Below are 23,535 nucleotides of genomic sequence, written 5' to 3'. Positions count from 1 at the left end.
GACTAGAAGAGGAGAGAAAGTTTGGGAGCCTGTCCTGGCAGTTCTAATGATTTTCTGTGACCTTGGAGTAGTCATATACCTTCTTTCTAGCTCCAAGTTGCTCATCTGTGAAATGGGCAGGAAGAGAAAATGGTTGGGACAATTAAAGAAGATAGAGATTGTGAAATAGACAATATGTACCCTGTGCCATCAGACTATGTTCCCTAACTTTCACTGGGACAACACACATACAGAAAATAATTCTGTTCTTTTGGGAGCACAGTGGAGGCATCAGCAACTGGCTCTGGGGCTCAGCATCCCCCCGCCCAACAGTGGTTGACTCAAGGTCACAGAGGTGAACGTCCTTGCATGAAAAGTTGGCTGGCTTTCTCATCTCTGCCTTGTTAGTGTCTGTTGCACCTTTCTTCTGAAATTTCCAGAACTGCTAGGTTCCCTGTTGGAAATGGTAGTTGGGACACCAGCTCTCAACTGGAAATGGCAACTGAATTACAGCAGTTAGGCCTGTCCAGCATTTGGAGCTGCTGAGGAAGAGCTAGCAGGGTAAAGAAAATAAAATTCGATGCATTATGTATATCAAAAGATGAGGCAAAAACATGATGAATCAAAATCAATGTACTGTGACATCTCTATAGCATTATTTGCCACAAGGCAGAATTTATCATTAGGAATGTCTTGGGTACTAAAAAAACGAAAAGGGGTCTCATTGTGGGGTGGTTTCACTCTATAGTATGTTCTACGGCAGCAGGAGAGCAATGTAGCCTGGAGGCTCATCTAGCACCTCTCTTCTTGTAAGATTAGAAGAGTATTTTATACTTACAATTGCATGGTACAGGGGAGTTTCAAAGCAGTTTCAGATATGTTACTTCATTTACTTATTGCAACCCACTGTGAGAAAGGCGTTTTTGCACATGGGGAAACTGAAACCTAGAGATGATAAGTGACATGCCCAAGGTCTAGGCCCCACCGTGTGCTGGGTTTTCTGACTTGGACACCACAGCACTCACACCCATGTTGTGCATCCAAAATCTGAACTCCCCCAGCAGGCCAATCAGATGCAACTAACCAATTATTCACTGGCAGTTGATGCTACATTTATATTCAAGTTGCTCACCTAATTTTAGTGGATTTCCCCATAAACTTTGGGGGGAATCAAACCTTTAAGGAAGAGAGGTGGGTGGGGGTTGTTAGTCTGATGTAACCTGATTTGTCCAGGGCTGTGGGAGTCTCTGAAGTTGACCGGCCTGTAGGGTGGATGAGTGGAGGGTGTAGATCCCTCCCACAGCCTGGTTCATTGTGTCCCATCTTTTGGTTATGTCCATTTCACAAAGCAGGTAATGTGGCTAGGGGCGTGTGGCCAGTCACAAGTCAATGGCAAGGGAATAATAATACATCATGTAATATAATAATACTTACAATGGCCAACACTTTCTTGGGCCTAAAATGCTATGTGCCTGGCATATCTCTTAATGATTTACCTAATTAAATGACTTTAATCCTCCCACACATCCTATGAGGTAGGGCTAATGCTGTTCCTATTTACAATGAAGACAAACAAGACATGGAGAGGTTAAGTCACTTGCCCAAGCTCATGCAACTACTGAGAGGGAGAGAGCTGGCTTTCAAACCTAGGCAGTCAAGATCCTGAGAGAAAGGAAAATGTGCTCTTCATGACAGACTCCTATTTGCTATTAAGTAGATAAATAAATGGCATTCAGGCACCCCCTTCACTGTCTGCTCCTGTGGCAGACATTACTAGTTGATCACAGCACTCTTTGCTGCTGAGCCCAGACAAGGCCTCAGAATTCTTCTCAGCGTAGTTTTCCACTAACCTCTAGTAGTTAATGCATCAGCATGAGAGATAAGCCCATTTGTCATATCTAGGGCTCATTTTATAGATGCCAATTAATTGATAAGGTTTAAAAGAATTTGTGGGCACCCATGTATATGTGAGTGTGACTGGCTCTAGGAAGTGAATATGATCACTTGATTCAATTTACATGTACTGAGCATCTGCTATAGGTGAGGAAGGCACTCTTGTTAGTTACTGAGGTTCAACACAAGGGTAAACGAAGTTATATCTTAAGGGTATTAGGAGAATATTCTACCGAAAAATATTGATATATATTTTTTGAAAAGTTAAGAAATTCCTTATAAATTTTTTCTTAACCTGTTTTGTACAATCTGTCTTGAAGCCCTAGAATTTCATAAACCAAGACATTCTTTCATGAGCCTTGAAAGGCATTTCAGCATCTCCCTGGTGTTTCTTCAGTGCCTCTCCAATTTTTGTTAGCAGGACATTTATTTTCAAAGTGTTTGCTTTATACACAGTTCCATTCGCTTGACAGCATTGTATTTGTCCTACTCTAGTGGGTAATATATTTACTAAGATCCAGCACATAGAGGGGACATGTTAAGAATGCTTGATTCATACCGTGCAAGAGAAAAAGCCCTGAATGCTATTTTTCAGTATTAGAATTACATTTGATACTTGAACAGCAGGGACATTAGGATTCCAAGAGGAAACTTAATGGTAGAGGCACACAGAAAAGAGAGTTTCCCAGCAATAGCGGAATTACCTCTCTAATGCAACAACTAAATTTCCAGGAGGGGAGTAGGAATTAAGGATGGTACATCTGATTTGATGGAGAGGGATGTAACAGCAAATGCCTGTGTGGCTGCTGATAACACCTAGCTTTTAGGATGTAGGTTGAGTGTAATCAGATTTTTAGGAATTTAAAAATTCAAGCTGCCTAGGATGCTTGCAGTTGGTAGCAGAACCAAATCCAGAAAAATAGTTTAGTTCTCCTTATAGGCCAGCATGAAGATGATGTAGGTGACCTCAACCTTTACATTTCTGTACCTAGTAGAATATGGCCATGCAGTCACAACATCAAGAGAAGACACTACAGGGACATATGAGCAAAAGCACATTAATCACTGCCAGCAAACAGCACAAGGAGGCTACTGTCAAATAATAAAACCCAACATGAGGAAATGCTGCCAGTTGCTGAAAGAGTATTGAAAAAACTTTAGTCCTTGGATGAGAAAAATCACTCTAAAGTCAAACACTTGCCCCCAGACTAAAATGATTCCTTTAAGGGAGATAAATGGGTATCCTGAGAAGCATACCAGTGTCTGTTGACCTAGCAACAGAGTGTAGGAATGTATTCCAGGAAATAGAGATCTCTGATAAAACAGTTCACCAAAATGCCATTTTAAAAAAGGAACAAAACATTGGAAGCAATAAATGGTCAATAATAGAAGATTGATTAAAAATATTATAGCTTATCAACACAATACAATGCGATGCAGTCATTAAAATGATTTTTAGAAAGCTTAATATATTAAATGTATATAATATTAAATGCTATTCATATACATATAGTGTTTATATATAATTATATAAATATATAAATAAGTATATCTTTAAAAGCAGGTTACAAACACAATATAAAGCTTGATCCTTTTACAAAAGGGGTGTGTGTATGTGTATATATATATGTGTATATAAATACATGTATGTGTGTGTGTATATATATAGAATAAGTCTGGGGAAGATATAATCACAAGTGCAGAAAGTGATTATCAAATCTGATAGTCAAGTGGTGGTGATTTTTGCTTTCTTCTTTTTGCTTATATATAGTTTATTTCTTTCTTCTCTCTCTCTCTTTTTTTTTTATTAAGAGATGAGCGTTCTGTCACCCAGGCTGCTCAAAATCCTGAGCTCAAGTGATCCTCCCATCTCAACCTCCTGAGTAGCTGGGATCACAGGTGTCTGCCACCACACCCGACTAAATTTTAAAATTTGTTCGTAGAGATGAGGTGTTGCTATGTGGTCCAGGCTGGTCTCAAACTTCTGGCTTCACACAATCCTCTCGCCTTGGCCTCCCAAACTGCTGGGACTGCAGGTGTGAGCCACTGCTACTGCTCCTTGCCTGCTTATATATAGTTTCTAAAGCATCTGCAATGAACATGTATTACTTGTGTAATATGAAAAAGGAAAGATACAAATAACAATTATTATTATAAACAGATGGCTTATGTTTATGAAGTCTTCCTGCCTGCTTTGTTGGTGCAGTGCTTTGGGGCAAGGCTATTATATTACAGTTGTGAGCAGAACTTGGTCAGTAAATGAGTCTTCCTACCTGTCAGCACCATGGATAGGGTTGACAATTTGTGCTCTGGCTCTCTCTCAGGTTTGTGCTTTTTTTCCTGGGCATCCTGGGAAACTAGAGCTACCATCCTTTGGGAGGCCCTCCTCCATATACTCATCCCCTTCCAGATACTCTTCTTCATCCAGACCTTCTTTCCCTTTCAGATACTTTTCCTCCTATAGATGCTCTCCCTCCTCCAGATACTCACCTTCTTTCAGATACTTTTTATACAGATTTTCTTTTCCATCCAGATTCTCTTCCTCCTCCAGAGCTGCTTCCTCCTCCAGAATCTCTTCCTTTTCCAGAGCCTTTTCCTCTTCTAGATACCATTCCTTCCCCAGATACTCTTCCTCCTCCAGATACCCTTTCTTCCCCAGGTAATCTTCCTCCTCAATATACTCTTCCTTCTCCAGATACCCTTCCTTCCCCAGATACCCTTCCTTCCCCAGATACTCTTCCTCCTCCAGATGCTCTTTCTTCTCCAGATACTCTTCCTCCTGCAGATACCCTTCCTTCCCCAGATACTCTTCCTCCTCAATATACTCTTCCTCCTCCAGATACCCTTCCTTCCCCAAATACTCTTCCTCCTCCAGATGCTCTTCCTTCCCCAGATGCTCTTCCTCCTTCAAGTATTCTTCCTTCACCAGATCCTCTTCCTCTTCCAGGTCCTCTTCTTCCTCCAGATACTCTTTGTCCTCCCCAGACTCTCCCTCTGGAGAAACTGGAGATTCATCCTGTAGACTTTCCTCATCTAGTTCTACTTCAGTATCCTCTTTCTCTGAAGGTAAGGTCTGTGTGGAACATTGGGGAGTTGTGGGAGGGTGAGGAGGTGATGCTCCTGGTAACTGATTATTTTCAGCAGACATGCTGGGGAAGTTGTAGGTGGTGAACTCCTTCTGCAGCAGCCAACGTCACTTTATCATCCTGTATCCAAGAAAGGAATAAAATCCTATTAACCAGTAATAGCAACTGCATATTGATTTAAACCCATTTCTATTCACTTATTTCAATCAGTAGTCTTTGGAGGGTTCTTTAAGTATGCATATCAGTACCTAGTGGCCAGTGGAAAACGGCACAAGAAGAGGGAATGGAGGCTTACCCTCAACGAGCTGGGTGGGGAGACCACACCTGAAGGCCAGGCCTTTGAAATTGCTGCACAATATGAAGTCAACGGGGAGGGCTGGAAAGCAATCATTGTTTACTGGTGCTATTGCTAGAGAAGATTTTTATTTCTCATTAAGTATTTATTGCCACAATAAATAAGACCGAGACTGTCTTCCAGGAGCTTGAAATCTGGGGAGAAAGGAGTCACAAAAAACAGATTTCTAAACACAAGTGACCAACACAATGGAAGGGTTCCCACAGCATGGGATGGACACAGTGGCTGGGGCTTCTGGTCAGTTCAGGCCCCTGTGGTCAGAAGTCTGTGGGGTACGTCCTCATGGCTACCACATGCACTGTCAGCCCTGCCCGCAGCACCATCTGCCCTCAGCTCGCCAGGCAAATGCTACGTATGTTTTAACACTGAGCATCTTGACTCCTCCATGAAGACTTCCAGACTCCCTCTTCTGCTCCATCCATGTCTTCTATTTTTTTTTTATTAAAGTAACTATTTTGCTATATTAAATTGTTAGCACGTTTGTCCTTCCAACAGTATAAGCTCCTTAAAGGTGGGTGGGGTCAGTGTCATTCTTTTTTGAAAATAGATTTTGAATTCTTCCACTCCCGCTCCTCTCCACTGTGGCCCGCTGTGATTCCCCATGGTGAACACGCCATCTCTAGACTGAATTACTGGTTTTCCTGAGACCCCTGCCACTGCTCTGCTAGTCACTTGCTGCAAAGAGTGTTCTTGTAAAAATATAAATCAAATCAGGATTTTCTTTGCTTAAAATCTCCCAGTGGCTTTCTGTTGTGCTTAGAATACGATGCCAAATTCATCCCATGCCTGCCTGTCTTTCTGGCCTTATCTATCCCCATCCTTCCTGCCCTGCCCCCACCCTGTTACTCTCTTTTACAGCACTTATCACTGTGTCTAATTATGTGTCCATTTCTGTGTGTTCTTGTTCAGTTTTTCTCTTCCACTAGGTGTAAATGTCTCAATGATAGTGACCTTCTATAACCCATTCCCCACTGTATCTCTGATGGTTAGCTTGGAGCCTGGTGCATAATAGATGTCCAATAAACCTATGGCCAGTGACTGAATGAAGGGCCAAGAAGAGGTGGCTCTATAGCAGTGCACCCTGAAGGTTTAAAAATGACATTTATTCTGCGCAACAGGACAGACTGAAGAGGCAACTGGCCCAGAATCCTTCTGCTTGCTCTGGGGACTTAAGAGATACATATCTTGGCATGCCTCTTTCTGGTTGTCTGAGTGGGAAACTCTGTTCTAGGGAACCAGCTAGATGAGACCACCAGGATCAATTTTAGCAAATGCAGCATGATGTCCAAGATGAGGGGTGTGATGGACAAGGCCATTTATCATGGGCAAATGGCACATTTACCCACCCACATCACTGTTGGAGCCCTTGGATTGCTGGATTCTGATAGGGTTAGCCTGGGGCAGGGAACAGAGAAGTACACTGTCCAGATCCCCTTTTCAAAGAAGGACTTGCTGCCCAGCAGTGAGAAGTATGGTCAACAGGTGGCCCCAGCTGCCAGCTCCTTCAGGATGTGCCTCAGCTGCAGATTCCCTTTCTGGTAGTGATGCCCTTCTTGGGGCAGCCTGTATCTGAGCACCAGGCAAGGTGGAGGAAGAAAGGCTACCAGGCAGCGCACCTCTGAGAGGCCACATTCACCCCAGAGCTCTCCGGCAGGCTGACCAAGGCTCACCGAGCCTACTCCACAAGTGCCATCTCCATCTGGGCCAGGCCTGCTTCCTCTCCCTTTTTCCTCCAGGGGTTGACCCCAAGAAACATTTTGTATCTCAACAGTTGCATCTCAGCAGTTTGCATTTTACAGTCTATTTCCAGAGAACCTACCTTGTGATAGCTTCACAGAATGTAACTCTGGGAAATAACTGACTGAAAGAGTTGGTGGAGAGGAAAACAAGGCCTCCCTGGTAGCCTGATGGCTTAAAAGGTCAGTGGTTGAGGGTAGGGAGTAACCGGATCTGCCTGGGGCAGGGAAAGCTGATCATGCTGAGAGGTGACAAAGATGGTAGCAGTAAAAGGGAAGCCCGTGCATGGAGAGTTTTAAAACCCATCATGAAGCATTTTGTGTTGGGTGGCATCAAAAGAGAAAATTGCAACAAATTTAGTTATTAATTGAATTGGCTTTTATTCATGATTCATGAATAGAACCATTTTACAAACAGAATGAGAGCTCCCACCAGGCAGTAGCAAAACAGCGGGCTCTGTGAGGTAGGAACACAGAAACAGCAATAAAAAAAAAGTGGATTGGCTAACATCGAGTTTCTTCAGGTTACTTTTTTTGGTAAGGGTTAAAGCAGAGAGAGGACTTGCTTATTATTCTCACTCAGGTAGACTGGAATCTCCTATTTTCAGGAAAAACTGTGCTGTTCTGGAATCTATCTGTTTCCTTGCAGTTTCACTTTGATTACGTGGCACTTAGCACGAGTGACTCCATTCTGGTTTTTGGTCTTGTCTACTGGGACCTGGTGCAGGGGCCTCATCCAAACTGATGGCTTCCCATAAGTTTTGCTTCACAGTGGTGATGGTGAAAGTGTTCGGATTAAAGCAACTCTGGAGCAAGAGGATTCCCATGGCCATTTGCTAGACAGTTAAGAAGCAGCGGGGACTGGAAGCTGTGCCTGCAGTTGACTTGCCCTTTTATTCTTCATTTTATGGCTCTGTGGTATATGAATATGTTTTCAGGTAGGCTGCCTCCAATGCTTTTTGGAGGAGGTGAGGTATAAACGATACATGAGCTGATGGTGGAGGACACTGTCTTTGGGGCAAAGGGTGAGCTCCGGAAAGCTTTGGGACCCACCCACAGCGATGTCTGCAGAAGCCTCTTCTGTTGTAAAGGAAGCCCCTTCAGCTTTATTCATCTAAAACCTTAACACACACCTATTATCGCCGTCCACTTCTAATTCCCATTGGCTCCTGCTGCCTTGCCCTAAGACAGAGCTGGGATGGCGAGAGCAATTGAAGAGTGGTGACAAGGATTCTTTGCTTGACCAAACTCCAGTCAGGCTCCTGAAACTTCTCCCAGACCCGTCTGCGCACTTCCTTGTAAAATTCAGTTTCATTTTATTTATTTTTTTCTTTATTTTGTAAAAATTTAGGGGGTACCAGTGTAATCTTTTTACATTCATAGGTTGTGTGGTAAAGTCAGGGTTTTAGGGTCTCCAACACCCAAATAACATACATTGTACCTGTTAAGTAATTTCTTGCTATAATAATTTCTCACCATCCTCTCCTCTCCCACTCCCTCACTCTTTTGAGTCTCCATCATCTATTTTTTTTTTTCTTTTTGAGATAGAGTCTTGCTCTGTCGCCCAGGCTGGAGTGCAGTGGTGCGGTCTCAGCTCACTGCAAGCTCCACCTCCTGGGTTCACACCATTCTCCTGCCTCAGCCTCCCGAGTAGCTGGGACTACAGGTACCCACCACCATATCCAGTTACTTTTTTGTATTTTTAGTAGAGATGGGATTTCACTGTGTTAGCCAGGATGGTCTCAAACTCCTGACCTCATGATCCACCTGCCTCGGCCTCCCGAAGGGCTTGGATTACAGGTGTGAGCCACCACGCCCAGCTGAGTCTCCATTGTGTATTATTCCACACTCTATGCCTGCTCAGAAGTGAGAGCATGTGGTGTTTGTCTTTCTGTGACTGACTTACTTCACTTAAGATAATGACCTCCAGTTCCATCCATGTTGTTGTGGAAGACATTTCATTCTTTTATGACTGCACAGTATTCTATTTTGTATATATGCCACATTTTCTTTGATCATCTGTTGGTGGACATTAGGTTGATTCCATATCTTTGCTATTGTGAATAGTGCTATGATAAACATACAGGTGCAGGTATCTCTTTGATGTAATGATTTCTTTTCCTCTAGGTTGATACCCAGGAGTGGAATTGCTGGATTAAGTTGTAGTTCTATAAAGTCCAGTTTTAGCAAGAAACCTGCTAAGTCAGTTTAGCAAGAACCCCTTCCCATCCTCCGTATCTGACTATCCTTGTTACCTGATCAGATTTCTCATCCTCCCCATGCCCCAGGCCTGCCTTCCTCAAGAATCCTGTCAGGCTGGCTTAGCCTGAATCTCCCTTATCCCATTTCTTGTTAATTTCCTGTCTACCCTGATGATGTCTTGATGTTTCCTCTGAGTTAATTTCCTATCCATTGATTCCCCACTCTGCTCCTTGGCTGTAAATTTCCATTTGCCCATGCTGTATTCAGAATTGAGTCCAGTTCTATACTGGGATCTCTTTTCTCCTATTGCAATAGTTCCTGAGTAAAATATATTTTTACTGTGGGGCATGGTGGTGCACACTGGTAGTACCAGCTACTTGGGAGGCTGAAGTGAGAAGGATCACTTGAACCCAGGAGTTCAAGACCAGCCTTGGTCACCTAGTGACAGCCTATCTTTAAGCAATTTTAAAATGTATGTATTTTATGACTTTGATGGCTGTCCAGCTTTAGTTTTCTTTGACAGCCAGTCTGTCTAGCCCTCCCCTGGGAGAGGTGAGGAGCACACATAGGCATTGGCCACTCCATCAAAGGCTTACATTGCAGGGCTCCCTACCTCTCAGATTTTTGTAGCTGCTTAACCGATCAGAATCAGCCAGTCGCCTGGCTAGCCCAGGGAGCATTTATCAATGGCATGCCGTCATTCAGCGTGACGGTGACGCGTCTTTTCTTCCTATTTTCTCATCAGGCCTTGTAAAAAGGGTCCAGGCAACCGCTTTCTCATTTCAAAGATCAGAAAGAGAAACTGCATTCTACACACGCTCCCTTTAATTCTCTTAAACATTTGTAAGACAAGCCTACAGGTGCGATAAACAGTAACGGCAACTTGATACCCAGTGTCTGGGGCAAACATCCTGGCTCCAACTTGTGATTCAGACTCTGACCCATTTGAGAACAACAGGACCTATCTCCTGGAAGGATGCAATCAGGCAGTGTGTACAGGCGTAAGGAGGGCCAGGCACTGTTGTTATTGCACACTTATTCCTAACCAGCTCGGAAGTGCACGTGTGTAAACCTCTATGTGTGAATGGGTGCTGTGGGTCCTTCGGAGGCCTTCATCAGTTCATGCCATGGGGAGAGAAAAAAGAGATTTGCTTTCCAACTACCCTGCTCCAGGGACTGTCTGCAGCCCAGCAGAGAGGTTTAGAGATTGGGGTCCGTCTGTCCTTCAGTCTGGGTCCTGGTGGCTGGGTCCCAGGAGAAATGATAGTTCTGGGGGAGTGCCGGAGTTGATCTCCCTTTTCCTCAGGAGGCTGGTACCTCTCCCTGGGAAAGCGCCCTGACTTAAGGGATTTTCCTGGTGACGCTTCGTTTGCCAAGAGAGAACTGCTCTCACAATGGGTCAGCACATTTTCTGACTCTCAGCCATGCTTTCAGGAAGTTGTTATCTATAAAGTAAGATAGCCTGTGCTTTATAAAGCTCATCATTCCGTTTCCAGACAGCTGCAGTCCAGAAGTCCTCAGACTGAATCAGTCTTCTTGCTTTGACTTCCACTCATCACTGGCCCTTTTCAGTCCTGGGGGAGCCAGTATGAAGAGTTCTACATGACAGCCTTCTAAGGGTTTGAAGGTAGCAATTAGACTTTCCTCCAGGACTCCAGGCTCAGCTCCAACAGCCTTCTTGGCATCTCTGCTGGGATGTCTAACAGACGTCTCAAACTCACTATGCCTAAACTGGGATCCTAGTCTTCCTCCCCAGAACTCTCAGCCCTTGGATTAAAACTCTTCTCTTTCATTCTCACCCTACCTCATATCCACCAGGAGAGCAGCCTGGCTCCTTCTTCAAAGGATCTCACCTTTTCTCATCCCTCCATTTTCCCACCCTGCTCTGAGCCACGAACACATCTTGCCTGCATTATTGCAATAACCTGCTGTATCAGTCAGGGTTCTCCAGAGAAACAGAACCAGTGGGATATATATAGATATATAAGTGGGGATTTATTATGGGAATTGGCTCACGCAATTATGGAGGCCGAGAAGCCCCACCATCTGCCGTCTGCAAGCTGGAGAACCAGGAAAGCTGGTGGTGTAATTCAGTCCAAGGCTGGAGGTTTGAGACATGGAGGAGGGGGGCCCCTAGTGTAAGTCCTGGAGTCTGAAGGCCTGCGAACCAGGACTTCCAAGGTCCTAAGGCAGGAGAAGATGGATGTCCCAGACGAAAAAGAATGAGAAAAAAATTGTCCCTTCCTCCAAGTTTTTCTTCTAGCTGGACCCTCAGTGGCATGGACAATGCCCATCCACATTGGTGAAGATGATCTTCTTTACCTACTCCACCAGTTCCAATGCTAGTCTCTTCCAGAAACACCCTCCTAGCCACACCCAGAAATAATGAGCCTCCCTTAGCTCAGTCAAATTAGCACATAAAGTTAACGATCACACCCCCTAACAGGTCTATTCTTCACAGGGTTGCTGGCTTTGAAGATGTGGGGTGGACCCCTCACTTCCCTGTGATAGCTCCCCTCTCCCAGATGAAGTCAAAGCCCTTTCAGTGCCTGCAATGTCCTTCTGACTCTTCTCCCCCTACCTCCCTCGGCTCCTGCCCTGCTGGTCCTGGACCTGCTGGTCCTTCCTAACATGCCAGGTGCTGGTCAGGGCATTATTTCTGGTTAAGGCCCTTACTCTCCCTGTGCCTGGGGCCTGTCCCCATATCTCTGCCACAGTCCTGCTCCCTCTGTCGCCCCCTTCCCCGGTGCCTCAGTGAGGCATGCCCCATCACCCTGGGTCCTCCCCTACTTTTTCCTAGCACTTACCATCTCCCTTAACCTGCCGTCCTTCCCCCTTTGTCCCCAGAGCACCTCTCATCATCTAATGTACCAAGTACGTTATTCATTTGTGGTGTGCGCTGCCTTGCTCGTCTCATTACACAGTGAGTTCCCTGGGAGCAGGGATCTTGGTTTGATTTACTGGTGTAGCCCAAGGACCTAGGGCCCTGGCCAGCACACAGTGGGTACAATGTGTGTTGAGTCAATGTGTGAATACTGACCCCCTCCTTCCACCTTTCTGTGGATGGTGAGGTTTCTAGGGTCTTCTCTCCAGATGCACTGTTGTGGTCCAAGGGCTGTCTACATAGGCGGCCCAGAACAGAAGCCGAGCCCAGGCCCAGACACGTGGAGACAGGGGCACACTTGTGATGGCCCCTCACAGTGTGGTGTGGTGTTTCTGAGAAGAGGGAACTCTGCCGACTCTGTGAGCATGTTTGCAGCACCTACTCCAAAAGAGGAAGGGGGCTCCTGCCCCTCTAACCAGGACGTTACATTTTCTTTGGCTCATCCAAATAATCTTGCATTGACTGCCAGCCATTTCCTGTTCCTCCCAGCTTAGTCTTATCTGTATCCTCATCCAAACCACTGACACAAATGTCCAACCAGAAAGCCCAGGGGATGCTGCGGCAGAAGCCCCTCATGCCGCCCATCTCCATCCATCAGTCAGGGGAGGCTGTGGGGAGGGGAGCTAAGGTTCTGTGTGGCCAAAGCTCTGGCCCCCTCCACACTCACAGCGAGCTCTGATGTAGGCATCATTATCCTCGCTTCACAGGTAAGGAAAATCAGCTTTCAGGGAAAACAGAAGAGTTTACAGTCTTCAATTAGAAGTGCGAAAAAAAAAGTTGTTTGAAAGAAAAAATTGTTTTCTACCTGAGCATCAAAATAGACTAAAGGTGGGAGAAAGAAAATCTTACTATAAACATTTTTGGCTGAAAAAACAACAACAACAAAAAAACAAAGAAACACCAAGAAGAAGGCTGGCTACTACAGTAAGACCCTATCTCTAAAAAAACCTAAAAAATTAGCTGGGCATGGTGTTGTGCACCTGTGAGCCTAGCTTACGTTGGAGGCTGAGATGGGAGGACCACTTGAACCCCAGGAGGTCGAAGCTGCAGTGAGCTAAGATCAGCCACGGTGCTCCAGCCTGGGAGACAGAGCACCCTGTTTCAAAAGGACAAAACAAAACAAACCAAACCCAAGGTTTGGATGAAAGCAGCTCTTTCCACAGGCTGCTGGCTGGGCCAAGCTTTTGAGGCCCTTCAGTCTCCACTCTCCAAGCCCTTCCCTGAGATCTGGCCCCTGGAATCCCCGAGGTCACTCTGACTTTGCTCCCGAGGCCTCTCCCCCTCAAATTCCTGAAGCCCTTCCTCTTTGGTTCCCTGACTCCCAACCCACTCAAGGTGTCCTCCCATCTCTAAGGGTGGTCAGAGAGGTGCAGTGCCCCCTGCCTCACTCTCCAGGGAGCCCTGCTGCCTTACCCTGTCCCAAGTGAAATGTTCTAGAATTCTGCCCAGCATCAATATCACACGGACTGGGCTGTCATTTGCCACATCTGCCTTTTCTTCTCCTTTTATCTAAATTAGGAACAGGTTCTTCTGTTTCCAGACTGGAGTATGGCCCCGCTTCTTCTCTATGCTTTAACTATTTGTATAGTGCCTTGAGCTGCAAAGTGCTTTCATGGGCCCTATTTAATGGGTTCATCATTGCAGCCTTATGCGGTAAACGCTATCATCTCCCTCTTATAGATGACAGCACTAAGGTTCAGAGAAATCAAATAACTCCACCAAGGTCAGGCAAGTCCTAAGTGGGAAGACTAAGATTTGGACCCAGGTCTGCTCTTGCGGAGGGCGACGCTCTTTCCCCAGTGCCAACTGTCATGTGTGTTTTGGAGGAGAGCCCTTCTCAGGGGACCTTCTTAGGGGTCTCCCCCGGTGCACTGGCTTTAGCTGTCTCACAGCCTCTTCCATAGGCTCTGGTTAAACAATAATTCTCCTTGATAAAGAAAGTAAAGAGGGGGAGAAGAGGAGGAAGAAGAAGTTGGGTTTCTGTCGTTTGCTGAGCACTTACTATGTGCCTAGAACAGAAAAAGTTATTTTGCTTTTCTTTTTTCTTTTCCTTTAAAGATTGATCACAATCTGGCAAAGTATAGTTATCCTATTAACTATCTAAGAACCAGAGCAATGAGCCGGTCTGAGGCCGCAGCTACTTAGTGCCATATTTGGGACTCAATGTCTGTCTCATTCCAAAGTCTAACTACTGCAAAAGAGGAGATAAGCAACATATGTCTTCTTTCCAATCTTTATAACTCAAGTTCTTAGGGATTCCTTCAAATATTTAAAAGCTTTCATGAAAATTATTTAAAAGAACAAAGAAGTAACATTTAGAGTTCCTACTTGCTAAAATGAAATTCACTGAGATGAAAAGACATCCGTGGTTACAAGTTGACTGCACTAATTTTCGAGTCATATAAAGAACCTTTCAATTAACCTCTCTTAAATAGTCACAATTATCAGCAACGAAGCAGAATTATTGATAAGTGTTATAACAGATGCCATATTTAATTTCAGATCTCAGAAGAAGGGTATTTTTGGGGTGTGTGAAAAATACCTTTCTACCCACTAACTGTGCTGAGATACCAGGGTTTCAGTAATTATGAGTACGTGTTTAGGCTGCCTCGTGAGGCAGTGGGCAGCTGGTGGCAGGAGAAATTGCACTGTCTTCTTGGTTGAGATCCCAAAAGTATATGTGTGTGTGTGTTTTTTTTTTTTTTTTTTTTTTGGAGACAGAGTCTTACTCTGTCACCCAGGCTGGAGTGCAGTGGTGTAATCTCAGCTCTCTGCAACCCCCGACTCCCAGGTTCAAGTGATTCTCCTGCCTTAGCCTCCCAAGTAGCTGGGACTACAGGCACCCACCATCATGCCTGTCTAATTTTTGTATTTTCAGTAGAGACGAGGTTTCATCATGTTGGTCAGCCTGGTCTCAAACTCCTGACCTCAGGTGATCCATCCGCCTCAGCCTCCAGAAATGCTGGGATTACAGGCGTGAGCCACTGCACCTCGCCTGAAAAGTATATGATTCTGAACATGTTTGCTGATTCTGCCACATACCTCCAGGCAATTAATAGATTGACCTAGAAGATCCGTAGGTTCCTTTCTACCCTGTGTTTCTGAGACTAACTATCCCTTGTTCAAAATCCTTGCAGCCAGTTATGCTGTGGAATTTAGACATAACAATTACATTGTAGATACAAAACAACCCCAGAGGGCTCTGGGGAAGCATGCTGTGGTGAGTCTTAGTATTTCTGCAGCAAACATGTAAACTTTTACAATAAGTGGGATAAAGAAAAGTTTTTAGTCCCACTTCCGTTTAGGTTGGATTTTGCTCCCCATGGAGTTCTGGAAGGTCAGGTTTTGTGGAAAAATGAGTGTCCCACAAACTTATCAGGAAGACTCAGTTCTCAGAACTTTTCGTATTTCAGAGCTTGCAGATAAGAGGCTTTAACACTGCAAGAACATTTCTTTGGAAGCCCTACTGGTGGTAACGTCTAGAGTTTATGGAATGCCCTGTTCATAATGAGAAATGCAATGCATTTAAAATGCTGTTTCTGTAGGAAAATAAAATCCACTTCACGGAGATCTATTTTGAGATGGCTGTTTCTAGGATCACAGAGTGGCTAACAGGGAGGACAGTAAGAATTATTTGAAATCATGACTGTGTAGACTTCAAGACATGGGACAATGGAGCCCGGTCAGGCTCCTGGCTGAGTACTTACAATGTCAGCGGGTAAACTGAGTCCAAGCCAAGAGAGTTTTCAACAATAACAGCTGAAAGAAAAACGTCTTCTGGTTAGTTACCAAGGAAGTTGGGCAGAGGAAAACATATTTCTTAACAATGCTGGAAAATAGGTTTTTTCTATACTAACATTGGATAGAATTTAGTTTTGTGGTATGTTGCTTCCTTAAAGTTCCTTGATCAGTATCTTTCATTGAATGTCCAACAGCAAATCAAACCAAAGCAGCCCTCACTTACAGTGTGCCTCTTCTGCCACCCCCACCCCCACCCCTAAATGGCATCACCAATCTGTACACCAAGGCTCCCTGGGCACTGCAGAGAACTCACAGGGATGCCACAGTATAGTTTAAATTTTTTGAGGGTAACAGTGATACTTTACATCTGTTGGACATCGACTAACTTTAGATTACACTATGTTCCTTTCAATTATGGCATATTTTGCAAAGCTGGGCATTTGGCAGTTGTTGAGATAAAAATCAGGCACCACCCCAAAATCAGTATGGAACAGGAAATGAGGGTGGCCACGTCCAGTTGATTCCAAGATTTGGGAAGTTGTGCAATGCCCAATGGGTACACACGATTCATTAGTAAGTCATTATGGGGAAGGAAATAAAAATATTTTCCTCCAAAATGTTGAGAATTGTTAAGTTAAAGACACTGAAAATGCAGGGGAACACTTGGTCTCAGCCTCTGTTTGCTTGATGGCAGCACAAAAACCCGTCCTTATTGGAGATGGCATTTACTTATCGGCCCAGAGAAGACAGCAGCAGACACCAGAGGAATCTGGCAACAGATTTTACTCTCTTCCCACACACTTTCCTGCTTTTTGATAGACTGGAATTGCTCTTTTCTTTGTCTTGTCACTACATGGTATTTATGGCTCTTTGTTAAAATACTATTTAAGCAAGGTCCCTAAGCCACTGCCTTGAGAGAGAAATACTTTTGAACTGAGGCCTCTCCTGTATGATAGGTGCGGCAAGCACTCGTCCATTTTTTGCATGTGTTTTGTTAATCTGACTTTTGTTTTCAGGACAGTGTCTCCACTAATAACCTAGAAAGGGAAAGAAAATAAATCATGCTTTCTCCCCTGCAGTGGCTACTTAAGAAGGAAATAAAAGCATTATTTTGTCCTTCAATTTCTGTGTATTAAATGGTGACATAAATACATGACACAAGGATGAGACACAAATATTCATTAAGTTATTTGGATGTAATGATTCAATACATGAAACCTTTAGGGATTTCTTTTGGCCTGTGGGCAACGTGAAAAATTCACTGAGACGTTGAGGGTGCCCTGAACAGAGAAAGTTTGCGAACCTCGGGTCTAATTCCCTGAGTGCTCAGATGAAGAAACTTGGAGTCACCCTTGATTCCTCTTTTTCATCCTCCCAAACCCACGAATCAATCCTTAAGTCCTCTTGCACCACCTCCCGCAAAATGTCCTGAATCTGTTCTTCCTTCTACCACCACTGCCATCACCATCGTCAAATCCAGCATTTTCTATGGCAGTCTTTCTGCTTTGGCTCTTGCTTTCCAATAATCCGTTCTTCAGAGATGGCTTTTACAAACAGAAAATGGACCACATTGCTCCACTGCTTCTGTGTTGCTCCCAGTCATCCTCCAGTGGCTTCCACTTCCCTTTGAAAGCCTTCCTGGGCTGACCATGTTGGCCCCACATCCTCTCCTGCCCTTCTGGAGCCTCTCCTTCCCTTGCTGCAGCCTGTTCTCTCCTCAGGATGCTTCCACTTGCCCTTCCCACTCTCTGCAAAGTTCTTCATCCATTTGAAGATCTTCCGACACCTAGTTCATTCTCAAGTTTCTGCTCCAATGTCACCTCCTCAGCAAGGCTTTCTAAAACTGCCACCCCCTGACCCTCACCTCCAATGACTACATGTATTATTATGTTGTTTTATTTTCCTCATAGTATTTGTTACTCCCAAACATACCATGTTTTTCGGTCTGTAGATTTGAGAGCAGGAACTTTGCTTTCTTGTTCACCATCGTACTCCCACCAGCTAGAATGGTGCCTGGCATTTGATAGGAGTTCGACAAATAATTGATAAAATTAGTAACTGAGTGGTTATCTCATATGGTTGTGTGTTTGGATTGTTCACTGATAGCTCCTGAGAAGATCCAGAAGTGAATTGGGAGAAAGGGAGCCGGTGACTTCATGTTGACTGACATATTTATATAATCATACATCACTTAATGATGGGGACACGCTCTGAGAAACTGCATTATTAGGCAATTTTGCCATTGTGTTGAAACCACCTTTGCAAAAATTATAACAGTGAGAAAATCATGGGAGTGAAGGCCATCTGATCTGGCCAACCCTCATCTTGCCTTTGGCCTTCAAGATGCTCATAAAAATTCCTGGGCTTAGGCCAGCTAACTTTAGGAGACATTTAGTTTATAGTTGAAATGATAATAGCCCTTCCCCAAACTCAACCACCTTTGTAAAGCTAATGAGAGACCACCAGGCCAGGAGGAGAGAGGAGCCTGAATTCTGCTAAGGTGTAGACATAAACGATTGCCAGCCATTATTCCGGAGGTCACAAGATATGCAGCTGTAATCACTCCTGCAGACAACATCACTATTGTAGAACCGAAGATTGGCCTTTTGAGATGTCTTTTTCAGGTTTTTTCATGTCTGACACCTATGGCTCCACCTGGATCCTCTAACTACTCCTGTGGCCCACTCAAAAGAAGTAACGCAGCAAGCAGGAGAACCATCTTATACCCCTATGATTGCACCCCCAAAAAATCAGCAGCAAGAACCCTTTGCCTAGCCACCCCCAACCCTTTTCCCCAAACAATCTTTGAAAATCCCTAACTTCCAAATGCTCAGGGAGATTGATTTGAGTAATGACTCCATCTCCTGTGCAGTGTGGCCAGGCTCACGTGAATTAAACTCTTTCTTCACTGCAGTGCCATGGTCTCTGTGAATTGATTCTGCTTGTGCAGCAGGCAGGAAGAACCTGTCATGTGGTTACAGTGTGAACATCACAGCGTGTGCTCACACAAACCTACATGGTGCAGCCTATTGCTATATGGTGTAGCCTATTGCTTCTATGCTACAAGCTGGACAGTGTGTTACTGTACCGAATGCTATAGGCAATTGTAACACAATGGTAAGAATTTGTGCATCTAAACATATCTAAACATAGAAAAGGAAGAGTAAAAATATGGTATTATAATCTTATGGAACTACTGTTGTATACATGGTCTGTCAAGTGAAAGGTTATGTAGCAGGACTGTGTGTGTGTGTGTACATATATATATTTATATATAATATACATTTATATGCAAAAGATATTCTACAGACTAGGTCTAATCAAGGACAGGGGCTTCCTATATACTTGGGAAGAGACAACAAATAGTTACTTTATATTAACTCCATTTTTCTTAGCAATACTGATGGTTTACTGTAAGTAATCATATTGAGTTGGATAGTTAATGAAGCAATTTCATTATATCATTTGTTATTCTTCACAACAAGCAAGCGTCCCCTACCCCTTACTTTTCTTTCCTTTTCTTTAAAAGAAATTGAGTTAATATTTATAAAGGAACTTTACTATAGCTATAGCATCCAACCAAATGCTAGAATCCCATTGTCCAGCCTGATCGAACCAATGCGTTTTCCTTAACAATAAATCCGGGAAGAGTGCACAGTAAAGCGGCAGCAGGAACAGGTGTTGAATTATGTGACATCTCTGGCAAATAGCAGTGGGGATTAAACAGAGCTTTCTTTAATAAGATTAATTCTCAAATACTAAGAGTGGTCTGGCGTATCCCCAAAGATACAAGGCATTTGTATCTATATAAGATTAAAGAAGCTTTCACACAAAGCAATTTTGTTTTTCAACATCAAAGAAATGCTTCAGTGGCATTGCACGAGGGAGGCACGCTGCAACTAATGCAAAGAGTGCAAAACCTTTATAGAAAAGACAGTTTCCTCAGTCAGGAATTGCATCTAGAGATTCACTACCCAGGGCATACAGGGCATTGTTCTTAGAGTCATAGGATTAGGGAAAAGGGGAGGCCAGGGGTTAGGAATCAGCTTTACAAACACCCCAAACAGGCGTGGTGTCCCCAGACACAGGTGGTGCACCAGTGATGACCTTGGCTTTCCAAGGATGGGAGCTCAGTGCCTCCTGAGACCAACTGTTGGACAGATCTAATGAATAATAAATAATGACCATGACACTGTAATAATAAGGATAACAAAAATCACAGCCACCATTTCCATGTGCCAGGCACTATACTTAGCATGAATCAAATGGCACATACTTCCACTGCTGAATCTTCTTCCCTTGGGTTTCCAGCCAGCCTTCCGAGGTCTGCTCCCCGAAGCTACATAGTCCAGGCTTGCTTCACAGTGAGCTGCAAATATTTAAAGGTAGCTTTATGTTCTTTATCTGTTTTTTCTTCTGTGCTAAACTTCTACTTATCTTTTGAACCTGATACCAGTATTTACATGGATTGATGTTACATTTCATCTTGCAGGTTTTGCCTCACCCCTCTAGGCTGCCCAAATATTGGTGAGTCCTGATACTATCATTTAGTGTATTCACCAGACCTTATCCAATGTGCTTCTGAAAATGATAAGCTTTCAAGTCTCCCTCCTCTCCTTTTTCTCTTTCTTCTTTACCTCTTTCCTTCCACGAACATTTATTGAGGACTTTTTAATGTCCCAGACACTGTGTCAGGCACTGGGGCCACAAGGTTGCATAAGGCACACTTAATAAGATAGTTTTCAAGAAAGCTTCTTGCTGAAGCAGAAAGACAGGAAAATAAATTAAAATACAACATAGTATGATTATGTTGTAATGAACGAATAAAGAGGAGAGTTCTAACAGGAGTTGGAAGAGAAATCATCTGTAAGGGGAGATGATGGGGAGCTAGCAGATGCCAGCACTACCTCTGGCCCCTGGGGTATGGGGCCCATGAGAGAACTGGGCAGTCCTCACTGAATTAAAAGCTAGCCAGAGGATGTTGCAGGGGAGCTTACTTATGGAAGGGGCCTATGCCCTTAATGCCCATGTGACAACCTTTTCTCCTCCCTCCTACCTACCTGGCCAGTAGGGCTCTTCCTCCCACTGCTGACCTCCCTAAAGAATCAAGGGCAGCTGCCTTGTCTAGAGGGTCTATGTTTTCACATGACAGACTATGGAAACAGCAAGCATTCTGGATTTCAACGGGGGATCAGGGAGGTATAGAATCAGAGAGGAAGGGCATCTTTTATGACCTGAAATTGCCCCACTTAGTCATTGGGAAGGATCGTAAGACCAGGAGCCAAGGGGCTTTCTGGTTTTGACTGCTCATGGATTTCTTCCTTAGGTCACATCGAGGCCATTCTCAATGTGAAGACTGGACTCTTCAGACATCCAGGCAAAAGAGCTCATTTGCACATTCCACAGAGTCCAGGATGGTGTCAGGAGTTTGCAAGTTTCTAGCAGTTAGGAATTTTGCAGGATAGGGAATGGTTTACCTTGGTAGACATGTTACCTATCCTGTGTTGGACCTATGTCCTTGTTCAAAGAGGGGTACCCTTGTAGCAGTGAGCTTTTCCTAATGAAAAAAATATTCACGGCCAAAAGGCTACAGAGTTCTGGGAATTGGTGGGTTCTGGACCAGATTCCTAATAGTACCTGGGAACTGTACCTGAATCTCTCCTTGGTGCCTCCAATAACCTCTGAGACCTTGTAGAAAGCCGGTTGTACAGACTAATTTGATTAGGGCTGCAAGCTCCAGCTTTTGTCAGGGGTTCAGAAAATTAGGCCTGGGTGAGGAGTATTGACAGTGTTTATTTTGTTAATGTGTCCATGAACATGATCAGGTGTAGCTCCCTGGGCACTCAGCCCATGGTCACGGCTAAGTGCAGACCACACACATATAGCCATGCTCCAAAAGCACTGCTTGAAGCTGTGAACCAACATAAAGGTGAAGTTTATCACGACCACCAGTCAAAACTGGAACGGGCATCTTCTATGGATTATAGAGCTGAGAGGCAGGCTTGGGATGTGGGGTGTGCTGCCTAAGCACCCCTTTCTCCTAGAAAGCATCAGTCTGAGAGGGCACAGATGCCTGGTTCCACATTTGGAGTTTGGAAGGAATTAAATATGAAACACAGAATAAATTCTGTTATTAAACTCACACTTTCTAATTTTAGTGGGATAGGAAGAACATAGGCAAATGTTTCTATACAAAGATTTTTTTGAGTTACACAACACAGAAGTGTAGAGGCCGGTAAACCACTAAGGTCTAGGAGGAGACCAGTCGGTGATGGGCCGGGGGACTCACGGATACAGATTCTTGGCTGAGGTCTGGCAGGGCTGAGGAATTTGCTGCCAGGGTCTGTCTCAGCAGGATACATCAGCCCCATCTCCAACAGAAGAAATGGGAGGACAGGGCTTCACCCTGTCTCCTGGTGCAAGAGAAGCCTTGAGCTTTGGTAGACAGTTGTATGTGTCCCTTCCAACCACAGACCTCAATATATTAATGGGTCGATAATGTTATCGTCTACCGTAGCTGTTTATAACCTCATTCATTAACTTGCAGGATTCTTGGCTGAAGTCTGCTGCTTTCCCCCATGAGGGGAACAACTGATGACCTACTTCTGTGAATTCCATGGTGCCAGGCCTGGGCTGATCTAGATCCACATGAAAACATGCCAGGGGGCCAACATGAAGTCAAAATGTTCTGGCAACCCCCTTAGACCAATCAGTACAGTTTTAGCAGTATAGACACCCAGTGCACTCATGACAACATAATTTCCTACCGCCTTTTTTATAAATAGAATTTCAAATATATTCAGGTTTGAACTTTCAAGGAGGGTGACTTTGAGCCGTCACTCGGCACAGAACACTTGTAAAACACTGACCTTGGTCACTGCTCACTATCTCCCTGGAAGGCCAGTTAGGACTGCTGTTTAACCCCCAAAATAAAAAAGGAAGGGAAAAAAAAAAGGGAAACCGAAGGAACTGCAATTGGGCCAAAAGAAGCCCCTTGGGGGCAAAGCCGGAAGTTTCCAACCGGGGAAATTGGCCCCGGGTGGGGGAACGGGCCAAGGGCAAGCCGGCCAAGGAAAAAGCAAAACGGCCAAACCCAAAACTTTTCCCAAAACCTAGGGGCTTTCTGGAGAGAAAGCGACCCTTTCTCCTTTATTTGTAGAAATTTCATGACCCAACAACGGACTTCACAATGGGGAGAAGCTGGGTCGAAGCAGAGGTCAGAAAGGCCAAGGGAATGGAGAGGCAGAGAAAGGGCAAGAGAAACAAAGAAGTCTATGTACTTGGCGCTTCTTTGTTGCCCAGACCCTCCACTCTGCTCCCTGCTTTCTCCCTCGGAAGAGGAGGGGGAAGAGGAGGGGGATGGGGGGTGGAGAGGGAGAGGGAGGAGAAAGAGAAGGAGGAGCGCATTGCTAAAGTGCGCAGCCCTTACCCAAGCGAGGCACCCGCGCGGGCATCCACCGCGATCTCAGGCCCGGGCCTTTGTGGCAGCTCTCGGTTACCATGGGAACCGCGCTCCGCAGCCTCCCCGGGCCCCATCTAATCTGCGTGTGTGCGTGAATTCTAAGCCTCTGCACCTGCCCTCGCCTTCCTTTTCCCAGTCTCTCTCCTGGCGGGGAACTGTTTGGACCAAGCGTCAGCGGCGGCCAGAAAGTTTTCCTG

At 44.7% G+C, this 23,535-nt stretch overlaps 1 protein-coding gene across 1 annotated transcript in view; it reads right to left on the bottom strand.

Annotated features, from left to right (window-relative positions):
- ERICH6B (glutamate-rich 6B) overlaps positions 1 to 23,535 on the bottom strand; it is a 78,356-nt gene that overhangs the window by 51,220 nt on the left and 3,601 nt on the right. Inside the window, exon 2 of the mRNA XM_011974593.1 lies at positions 4,363 to 5,078. Within this exon, the coding sequence (XP_011829983.1) occupies positions 4,363 to 5,020 (658 nt within the window). The 5' untranslated portion in view covers positions 5,021 to 5,078. The remainder of the gene's footprint in view (positions 1 to 4,362; positions 5,079 to 23,535) is intronic.

This window comes from Mandrillus leucophaeus, unplaced genomic scaffold (assembly GCF_000951045.1).
Source record: "Mandrillus leucophaeus isolate KB7577 unplaced genomic scaffold, Mleu.le_1.0 Scaffold147, whole genome shotgun sequence".
Lineage (NCBI taxonomy): Eukaryota > Metazoa > Chordata > Mammalia > Primates > Cercopithecidae > Mandrillus > Mandrillus leucophaeus.
Note: the sequence above shows the minus strand (reverse complement) of the source record. Positions and strands in the feature narration are given on the sequence as shown.